At 36.8% G+C, this 11,094-nt stretch overlaps 1 protein-coding gene across 6 annotated transcripts; it reads left to right on the top strand.

The window, feature by feature from the left end:
• The first annotated feature begins 2,759 nt into the window (after positions 1–2,759).
• Positions 2,760–9,193, top strand: LOC107808121 (carbon catabolite repressor protein 4 homolog 5). Of its 6 annotated transcripts, none has more exons than XM_075256433.1 (14): positions 2,760–3,213; positions 3,387–3,502; positions 3,723–3,788; positions 3,890–3,942; positions 4,169–4,250; positions 4,896–4,942; positions 5,081–5,162; positions 6,105–6,197; positions 6,280–6,312; positions 6,420–6,496; positions 6,654–6,759; positions 7,538–7,623; positions 7,731–7,815; positions 8,669–9,193. In XM_075256433.1, the coding sequence occupies exons 1-14, from the start codon at positions 2,802–2,804 to the stop codon at positions 8,735–8,737; spliced, it is 1,407 nt and encodes a 468-aa protein (XP_075112534.1). In that variant the 5' UTR covers positions 2,760–2,801; the 3' UTR covers positions 8,738–9,193. The 6 variants fall into 6 exon arrangements, with proteins under 6 accessions (XP_075112534.1, XP_016488094.2, XP_016488096.2 ...); XM_016632608.2 differs by having other exon boundaries at positions 3,339–3,502; XM_016632609.2 differs by having other exon boundaries at positions 2,783–3,213; positions 3,339–3,502; positions 6,666–6,759.
• The last annotated feature ends 1,901 nt before the right edge of the window (positions 9,194–11,094 follow it).

Genomic DNA, 11,094 nt, shown 5'->3' with positions numbered 1-11,094 from the left:
AGGTGATGTACGACTTTGGGGGTTTTGTGGAGAGAAGTATCATTGGGGAGGATCATCTGGAGCACAGGGATATCCATGGGGTCGATATCGAGGCTGAAAGCGTTGAGCAGGAATGTCTACTGGATCCTGTCGTTGGCGCGGGTCAACAACATCTTTTTTCTATTTCTCTTTCTTCCATCCAAACTTACTGAGATGTTCTGAATGTCTTTTGTAGTGTCTTTCAATGTAGAATAACTCATGATTTTGCCTGATTTGATTCCCTCTTCTAGCATCTCCCCCATTTTTACTACATCATTGAAAGGTTTACCCAAGGCTGAGATCAAATGACTGAAGTAGGTGGGCCCCTGGGCTTGGAAAATGCTCAACCATTTCTTCTTTACCAATCAGGGGACTGACCCGGGCAGCTTATTCCCTCCATCTGAGCCCAAACTCCTTAAAGCTTTCCTCCGGGTTCTTTTCCATATTAGAGAGGGAGGAGCGGTCTGGGGTAACGTCTATATTGTATCGGACAAAATCTCGAGCCATGTCATCTCATGCCTGCCACTTATTGGTATCTTGATGAGTATACCATTGCAAGGCTGCCCTAGTCAAGCTCTCACTGAAATATGCCATCAACAAATTATCTTTCCTGCCAACACTTATCATTTCACTACATTAACCTCTTAGATGGGTATTGGATCTCCACGTCCATCATATAAATTAAGCTTTGGCGTTTTAGACCCTTTCAGCTTTCTGGATAACTCATCTCTCCATTCTTTTCCTGTGAACGTTTCATTTTCAACATGAGGCTTATTCCGAAAGCTCTGATTATATGAGTCAGGAACTTTGTGGGCAACCTCTGAGGGGTAATATTGGGCATCATGGGCTTTGAGTGGATGTTTATTATCGGATCTATGAAGAGAAGATTGTTGAGAAGTTGTGATCATGGGGATAGTGGATATGACAGGAGGGCAATTTTAGGGAGAGGTAATTGGAGGATGAGTGATGAAGCTACTAGGGTGGTTGGGAAAGCTGTAATAAGCGGGTGGATCTAGAGAGTATGAGGGATCATCTCGCACTATGGCTGGAGTTTGGGTAAGGGTAACATCTAAGAAGCTAGGTGGTAGCGGGGGTGGTGCCTTCCCAGTCATCCAAGCCTGATACATTTCCGCAATGTGTTGTCTTAACATCCTTACCTCTTCAACCAACCCATTGCCCTGTTCAAAAAATTGCTTTTTCGCACCAGTACCAACCAACTCAATTCCGTTGCCGTCTGCCATTGCCTTTCGACTTTATGTTGTAGAGAAGAGTTACCACTTTAAGAACCACAAACCAACCACCCTTCTGCTTTATAACAAAAGGAACAAAATGAGGGCATCACGTTAGCGTTAGGGCATTTAACAACTAAAAATATTACATTGCATGCAATGCACTTAGTCACAGTTATCGGCTCTAACATGACTTCGAGGGTGTGAAGGTCATATGATATCATCCCAATTCATTCATTTCAATCTTCTCTTTTCTTTCTTTTCTAGTACTTGCTTGCTCATTTTCCTTTCTTTTTTTTTTGCTAATTATCACTCTTTTCTTTCCTCTCATTTCTCACATCCCATAGTTTCACCTCTTTTTCCCCTTTTTTTTCCTTTAATAAAATAAAAAAAATGATTCGATCGAACCCTATGTAGGTTGCCTACGTATCATGACGCCACATGAATCAGATCTTTACGTAGTTCTGGAAGATCGCGAATAAAGTAAACAAACTAACGTTCTCTTTTTTTTTTTTTACCTTAATGACTAATCCGATGAGAAAAGAGAAATAAAAGAAGCAAAACCTTTTTGTTGAATTTTCTAGACTTAATGTTCTATATCCTATTCTAAACTCAATCTTAAACGAGCAGGAAAGATTTCGAACCAAGAAATAAAAAAGATAACAAAATGTTTTTGGTCAATCTCTTTGTTCTTTCATATTCATATGTCAAAATCTATTAAATTCTTATACCTTTTTTCGAATTTAAAATGGCAGTTTAATAATTTTAAAATTAAATAGAACAACATATCATTATTTATGTTTTAGATTGATTTTATGCTTAATTATTAAGTTCGGTTAACCTTGAAAGCGTACATCAATGAAAAATTATTGTTAGACGACTAAAAAAATAACTATCATATGTTACAAAAAAAATTCTCTCATAAGAATATTTTTACTAAATCATATATTTGTTAGTTTTTAATTTTTACTAAACATATATTCACTTATCAAAACTTTATCTATAATTTTAACGAAGTAATATTAAAATAATATTTATTTAACAAAAAAACCCGAAAAATCCAAAAAAAACCCAGCAAACCGAACCAATCCAAATTATAGCCCGTTTGGCCAAGCTGCAAAAATAAGCTTATTTTGAGAAGTGTTTTTTTTTTTCAAAAGTACTTTTCTCAAAAGTACTTTTGGTGAGAAACAATTTGTGTTTGACTAATTAGTTTGAAAAGCATTTCTGAGCAGCAATTAGTGTTTGACCAAACTTTAAAAAACTGCTTCTAGGTGTAATTTTTCTCAAAAGTGCTTCTCAAAAAGTGCTTTTGGAGAGAATCTACTTTTTTCTGCTTCTCCAAAACTGCTTCTGCTTCTCCTCAAAAGCAATTTTTTACCTTCCAAAAGCTTGGCCAAAAGTGTTTTTGGCAAAAAAAAAATAATACTTTTGGCAAAAAATAAGCTTGGCCAAACAAGCTATTAATATAGTTGATTTGGTTTGTTTTTTTGTCAAAACTAAACCATTCTAATATGCAAAAATATAGGGTCAATTGTAGCATACGGCATATTTATGCATCTTTCACGTTTCACATATTCGTCCGATAAAGGGTTAAGTACGCCGTACGCGCCGCCAAAATTCAAATCTCCCGGCAACATGGGCCGAATCGGCGACGGAAGATACCCACCGGCGGAGCAACCTTCTCGGTCTTCCGCTTCAAAGAGAAGTAGAACTAGTCAATTCGACGTCGGTCAACACCGTAGCAAAAAGAAGCAAAGAGGAACAATACGTCAAACTGAGACTGAAACTGAAACCCTAACCCTGAATCATACTTCCACTTCTTATACCCGTACATATGCAACTTCCTCCACTTTTTCGTACAATAGGCGCAAAGAAAAACGGCATAAAGGAAAATCAAAGAGGACGAGTGCAGAGGATAAGCGCAAGTGGGTTTATTCTACTCACGATGTTTCCCCATATCTAGGTTAGTTACGACTATGTAAGAAATTTCTTTTGTTACAATCCAAATATTTAATATTGTTTGTTTTCTTAATTTGGCAAGTGCATTGCCTTTTTTGTTTTGTCTGAATAGTCACCTTGGTTTTGCAGATAGAGTTGTTTTTATGTCGTATAATATACTAGGGGTAAAAAATGCAGCTAACCATGAGGATCTATACCACAATGTTGCTCCAAAGTATTTGGATTGGGACTACCGCAAGCGGCTTATTCGCAAGGAAATTAGAGAATATAATCCGGGTATAATGTGTTTCCAGGTAAGTTTTAATTTCAGAGTTTCTAACTTTCAGTATCTTTATTCATCAAAAAAGGAAGGGGGGGGGGGGGATGGAGCTGAGAATCTAAGAAATAAATAACATTGCAAATGAAATTATTGTTTCATTATCTTCTTAGAAAGAAAGAGTGCATTACTTGCTAAACACTTTATGAAGATGTGCGGCCTTTTAGAGAAACTTACTTGTACTCGTATGCCCGCAGGAGGTTGATTGTTATGATGATTTAGATTATCTCCTCCAGAAAGAGGGCTTCAAAGGGGTTTATCAGGTGCATTATAATTATGGCTGAAATTCTTTAGGGATGGTTTGTATGTTGAACTTTTTTATCACATATTGAATCGAATGTGTCTTTTCTTTTCCCTTTACTAGGCTCGTACAGGTGATGCATGTGATGGTTGTGCGATATTTTGGAACAGAGAACTGTATGGCCTTGATTTTTTCTTAATTTCTTTTTGATTTTGCTGTTGCTTAGTAAGCTGTGGATTCTTCTTATGGGATATGAAGATCTACTGCTAAAAGCTTTGTTTTTCGCTTATCAGTATTGGTTATTTTCTATGGAAATTGAAAACCTACTGCTTTGAGCTTTTCCTATTAGCTTATCCAATTTAATTCTACTCGCTCATATTACAAATATATATCTGGTTACAGATTTGACCTTCTGCACGAGGAGAGCATAGAATTCCAGGAGTTTGATCTACGCAATAATGTTTGCCAACTTTGTGTTTTCAAGGTAAACCTGCTATGCATTATATTTTAAATTAAAAAAGTCTATTTGGTTGTTTATGCTCTAAGTGTATTAGTATAACATTATCTCTTACTTCTAAATACTTCTTATGATCCTAATAATTACTTCTTATGATCCTAATAATTACTAAGTACTAACCTACTATAAGAAGGTTGCTTTAGATTGTTAGTAAATCAGTTGATCAAACAAAGCAGTGTGCTGATATTTCAGAAATACATGCTGTTTCATGGATTTACCATCTCGTTGACACAACTTCGTGTTCAGCTTCCATGATATCAGACACACTAATTATTAAAAAAGAGGCTTCTGAATATCAGAGGTAAGTCTAGTGTCTCGCTCCCTTAGTCAACCCTCCCCCAAAATGCCCCATCCTTGCGAAAAAATAGCAGCGTGGCGTTATGACATGCATGCACTCTACCCAAGCTGCATATGTTATGAATAAAGGGATAGATGGGTTCGTCATTTGTTGTCTGTGCTTGAGATGGACGTTACAGGATACTTCTTTGATTGCCATGCAAGTCTTCCTTCTGTTTCCCCTGCACATTACAAGATGGTCGCAAAGAGTTAATTTTACTCTAATATTCAGCTGGAGCCTACTTTGATCTGTAGTTATTTGTATCAACTTTTCAGATGAACGTGAAGAACTCAAGTAAGGATATGGGTGCTTCAAATTCGGAGTAAGTTTGCTCTATTTTATCATCATTCTCAACATGTTGAACTTTTAAAAATTGCCAATTTTTGCATTATTTTGTGTAAGTTTTACCTCTTAATTCTTTTTAATCTGTTTGGTTATGGTTGTCCAAATTTTTGTGTAGGAGTATATCATCACGAAGCTTTGTGGTTGGCAATATTCATGTACTCTTCAACCCCAACCGTGGAGACATTAAGTTGGGGCAGGTATATATTTTCAGCAACAACTAACATTCAATTGTTTCATGGTAATAGCATTGTCACTAAAGACTTGATGGACCATCGCTTATCTGTAGTTTTTTTTTCCTTTTATCTGCCGGCACCAATTTTCCATATCCCCCCTCCCCCCTCCAAAAAAAAAAAAAACTCTTCCTGCCAAGAACAAAAACCATCACATATCAATTGATTTGCTTGTGCGCCATGCCTGCATGGTATTTCTTCCAGAATGTTGTCTCTCTTCTAATGCTTGGGAAGTTAATAGCAAATTTCCATTTTGAGAAGTATGACATTATTGATCTCCTCTGCTGGAGTGTGGTCTAGCTTCAATTCATTCCTAGAAAGCTTCACATCCTTTATAGCAGTTTTACGTGATGCCTATTTACATGTGCCTTCTTAATAAAGGGTAGTGGTGTTACTGAGTTTGGTTCCAGGACCAACAATTTGCTCTAGACCTGCCTGGCGATATCTGCATCCCTTCTCTGCCCCTCGTACTTATGCAATACATTTTGCATAAACCTATGTTCAAAAGAAGTCCAGGTTTTGTACACGTTTCATGTCCTATAACATCTCTTGTAGCATTCTTAATTAAGGCTTGCGTAGGACTAGCCTCGTTTATTTTGCTTCTTCTGGACTTTTTCACTTTCCAGGTGAAAATTAAAATTTTCTGAACTAAATCTTATACGGTTCGAAGGGTGATTTTGTAGTGATAAAGTTCCAGAGAACTAGGAATAACCAGTCAACTTGAAATGCGTCAAAGTCTTACCTAGACTTGTTGGAAATAGACAATGTTCCTGTTGGTCAATCTTGAACTATGGAAAAAAAATTCAGTCAAAAACTTCTTATTTATCAGGGAATTTTTTAAATAACGTTGGTTAATGTTATAGGTTAGACTGTTTCTTGATCACTGCAACATAACATTTAATGTTATAGGTTAGACTGTTTCTTGAGAGTGCCCAAAGGCTATCACTAGAATGGGGTGATATACCAGTTGTGCTTGCTGGAGATCTTAATAGTATGCCCCAGGTAATTTAATTTACTTACTCTGAAACATTAGAAATGTTATATTGAATCTTGCAGGTCTAATTTTCTGTTTATTGTTGCTCAGAGTGCAATGTATCAGTTTTTGACTTCAAGTAAGGTGAGTCCTAGCTACACAACTTTGTGAGTTTTATGTTCTGCACATTGGTTTACCTTCTTCAAATTTGAATATTTTACTTTCTCTAAATCACTTTGCATTTGGAACAGTTGGACATCCAAATGCATGAACGGAAGCAAATTTCTGGCCAAATCTATCCATCGCAAAATAGAAGCTTCAAGTCAAGGTTCTTTATGTGTTCTCTCTAATTTATGCACACCTAATAGATGCCTTACCAATTTCAAATGACCAATGGTTCTTAACTTTAACAATAAGTGGCTAATGTATCTTTCACTTGTTGAGTATTACTTGCTCATAAATGAAATGCTATAAGCGTTGAACAGCTTTATTTATAGATGGAGTGATGAGGAGCTAAGGCTTGCTACCGGGACAGGAGCTAGTCACCTGATACATCAATTACAGCTGCGCAGTGCCTATGCTGGAGTTCCTGTATGTTGTCTTCTTGCAAAATTTTCCCTGCTTATACTTTTTATTTATTTATTGAATCTCTGCCATTATTTAATTGATTGTGACATATATTTTCATTTGTTAAAATCTTTTTAAAAAGAAAAGAAAATGGGTATTGCCTAAACCTTGGATTCCATTAGCCTCTTCTGTTAAATTCTTTAATCAATTACTGTTAAAATTTAGAGCAGAAAGGTGTATTTCCCCTCGAGATTGAAAGTAAATAAAGGGTGGGAAAAAAAAAAGAGAATTGTTACAAGGTCAAAAGGTGGGGGAAACGGCAAACCATAACTGGAAAAAAGAAGAGCATGAAAAAGAAAAGCTGGGCAAAAGAGTTTCAGGCTATGATTTATGGTGGGGACAGACTCCTTTATCTTATTATTCTTCATGTTCTCTTTTTTTCATTCTTATTCTTCTCCTTTTGTTTTCTGTCCCCTCTTTTTCTTTCACTGTACACATGCTTGGGGGGAGGGGGAGGGGGGGGGGTTGTGTGAAGGCGGCGGGAGCAGTTTTTTCCCTGCTCTTGCTTACTTCTGTTGTCTTTTCACTTGGTGGTGCTTTTGCCCTTCATCTTAGCAGTTTTCTGTAGAAATACAAATACATGCTCTAAATGAGCCCAAGTTGGAACGCCAAGTTAAATCTTTTTCTCTCCCAAAAGTTTTGTTATCTGCTTATTGTTTTGCCTTTAGCAAACAGGTTTCAGTTTTTAGAGCTTTAGTCCCATATTTCTTATAGGTGATGTCTTCGTATTTTTAATATTTAGGGAAGCTCTGGAACCAGGGACAACTCTGGAGAACCCTTGGTGACATCATATCACTCCAAGTTTATGGGGACTGTTGACTATATATGGTACTCTTTACTTTAGAGAAGCAGTGGATAAACTTACCTGAAATTGAGAATTTCTTTCATATGTCAATGGTATTTTTTTTCTTTTAAAACATTGTGAGGTTCTACAGGCACACAACAGATTTTGTTCCAGTAAGAGTTCTTGATACCTTACCTATTGATGTTTTAAGCAGAACAAGAGGGCTTCCTAGTAAGGTATATTAAGCTATGACTACTATGGAAAACATTTAAGTGCTTTGTTTCTGTAGAGGATATGATATGTTGGAAGGTGCATTCTGAGAAGTTACAACAATGCTAAAACTTTCCCGTATCCTATGGCTGAACTTGGAAGATGGGGATGAGATCGCCATTTGCCCCTCTTTTTTTATTTTTTTATTATAGAGATCACCGTTTTTCCTAAAATCACCTTGACGAACCGTATATGTCGGCCATGCACAAGCTGCAGCAATTATATGGATGGCATTCTGCTAGTTTGCATTTACTCGTGGTTCATCAGTGTAACCAATTTACTAATTTGAGTGACTAACCAACACTGGTAAAATTTTAGTGAGTTCCTTTTACTGGAGAATAATCACTTAGTTTATAGCAGTGTCTGCAGAAGAAATGAATTAATAAGTTCATTATAGCTGATAATATAACCTGTACATCGGCAGGGACCTCTTACATGTTTGTGCACTACAAAATTAGTGCTACAAAATGTTCGGGGAAGAAAATGACTGGTCAGGGTATATTATCTCCCACGACTGATTTTGTTAAATACTAGTAACGCTATAAGGCCATATCCTAATTCCTAAGTATTCTTCCTTTTCCCATGAAACTTGCTGGCAAGTTTCAGTTCACTCTTCTATAATATCATACTTTCTTGGAAGTTAGGGTTATGATTTCGCTGATATCCTATTTTAAGGATATGAGATCATGTTAAAAAAAAGATATGGGATCATGTAGACACTCCAGAAGTACTGATTTTTGCTAAGATTAAATTTTCCATTTTTTTTTTTTTTTTGCATCACTAAGCATCATGGTATATTCAAGTTTATTTTTCCTGCAGAAATGGGGAAGTGATCATCTTGCTCTAGTTTGCGAGCTGGCTTTTACTGATGGAGGCAGTGAGACTTGACCAGTCCTTCCCATCCAACTTCTTCCTAGAAGCATGAAATACCATGCGGCAGGCCGCAGGGTGACCTTGATGAAGTTATGCTGCAGTGGTGCTTGCACTTTGAAATGCAGCTCCGTGTATCCACTCAGCATCCAGACACTGCAACGATAAGCTTTTCAGTTCAGGTGCATGTAAGATCCTAGTGCAAACAAAGGAACTGAGGACAAGGAGGAACATAGTAAGTTGGACGCAAAGGATTTGCGAGGAGTGGAGACCTCTTATCCTAGTTCACAATCTTGTGATTCATCTAATCGTGGTTCTGAACGAATTTTGTTTCATATGGCAAGGTTTATGAACGAGGGAATCAGCTTTCTTAGTAATAGATATGAAATAAAATCATGACATGTGGTTCAAACAACTTTTTGTATGTTGTCTCTGTTCTGATGATCACAGGAAATATAAATGATTTTTCTCTTAGGGGTCGTTTGGTATGAGGTATATGAAGGTATATGGGTGGTATAAAAATTTAATACCACCTTAATACTCTGTTTGGTTAGCAAACCAGGTATAAGTTATCCCGGTGTTAATTTTAACACCGGGATAACTTATACCTTATAGAGGGTGGGGTAATTAGCACCGGTATAAATTACACCGGGATAACTTATAACTTATAGAGGGTGGGGTAATTAACACCGGTATAATTTATACCTTCTTCTTAGAAATTATGCAATTGTCATTTTTAATACAACATACCAAACAGTGAATAAACAACAATTCCATCATAGCTTATCTCAACATAACTTATACCGGCATAAGCCATATTCCAACCAAACGACCCCTTAAGGTTCTGTTCTAAATACACGGCTGGATGTCCTTATGTGACAGGGGTTGCAAGAGCATCAATCATTGATCCTACGGTTAGTAAGAAAATTGCTGCAATATGCATCAGGCTCATTAACAAAAAATTCCCTCAAATAACTGTGTCGGCACGGCACGGGCCACAAAATGTTGATTTGTTGACAAAAATATCCGGAGTGTGGATGGCTGGTGGGCGAAGTTGTGGATAGTATGCGAATACCACTCAAAATGTCGTCAAAGGACAGTGTCAGGTGAAACAAACCACAACTTCGTATTTGATGCCAGACCATGAGAAAAGTGTTGGTGATCAATTCCCTAAGATAACGAGCAACCAGAACAGTGTGGGAAATAACGGATGCTGGTGGTCAAATCATTTGAGACTCGAGTATTCATATTAGTGCTAATATTTGTGTTTTCTATGTGATTATTATAGTGATATGGACAGCGCAGTTTCACTCGAAGCAAACGGGTTTTGTTTCCGACAAAGAATGGATTATTCATTGTAACGAGATGCAACCTTAAAAAGAGAGATGAACGTTTATGTTGCGTTTAAATATCGAGTCAACTGCCAGTTTAAAAGAGCTGGAACATTTGAAACGTGTAAGCAAACCGAAATGCAAAAAGCTGCGAATTTTGAATCTTGGATTCTATAAAAGCGGAGCTTTAACATTTGAACCGAGTCAGTTACGCATCTCAGTAAACAGAATTAGAAAGTCAAAACTCAAAAGCTTGAAAGAACTTTAAAATAGAAGTTCGAAAATTTTCGGGACGACGACATTTCATTACATGTTGAACTAGTTTGTCACTTATCAATAATTACTAATTCTCTTTAATTCATCGGTTTATCTACGCAAGAAAGGGACGTTTCAATTCGTCAATTGGACTGAAATGGCAAATCAACCAAGTTAAAATTTTAAAAACTGATTTCCTAAATTTGACATTCGAATTTTTTAGGTGCTTTCAACACTCAAAAGTTGGAGAGTAAGACCATTCTTCGAATGCATAAGGAGCATGTTGTTGGGAATAAACTCCCACAGAAATAATATTCACGGTAATAAAAACGAAATAATAATGTAGCACCGAGATACGGTAATTAACAAGAATAAAGGAGTAACAACGACACCAAGATTTTTACGTGGAAAACCCTTTTAATAAGGGAAAAAACCACGGCCCCGATAGGAGCAACTGATATCACTATAGTAAGGAATTTTACACTTTGTAGGTCCGAGTAAAATACTCCAAAGGCCACTACAACACTCAAAAGAAATAACCCTCTTTTGATATTCCCACCTCACTACAATATCGCTCACTCTCTATTTTTCTTACAGACTATTTTCTTATACCCTGTCTGTGAAACCTCACTCTTTCTTTCTCTCTTTGTTGGTGTGAAGAAATGAGAGTTGAAGCTCTCCTTTTATAGCCAAAGCTTCACTCTCTAAAGCCTACAATATTTGACAATTTACACACACTTTTCACAATTCAACAAAGTTGGCTACCAAACCAAAGAAATTCAACAAGGT

This window comes from Nicotiana tabacum, chromosome 6 (genome assembly GCF_000715075.1).
Source record: "Nicotiana tabacum cultivar K326 chromosome 6, ASM71507v2, whole genome shotgun sequence".
In the NCBI taxonomy this organism is placed as follows: domain Eukaryota; kingdom Viridiplantae; phylum Streptophyta; class Magnoliopsida; order Solanales; family Solanaceae; genus Nicotiana; species Nicotiana tabacum.
This window is presented reverse-complemented; position numbering and strand designations above follow the sequence as displayed.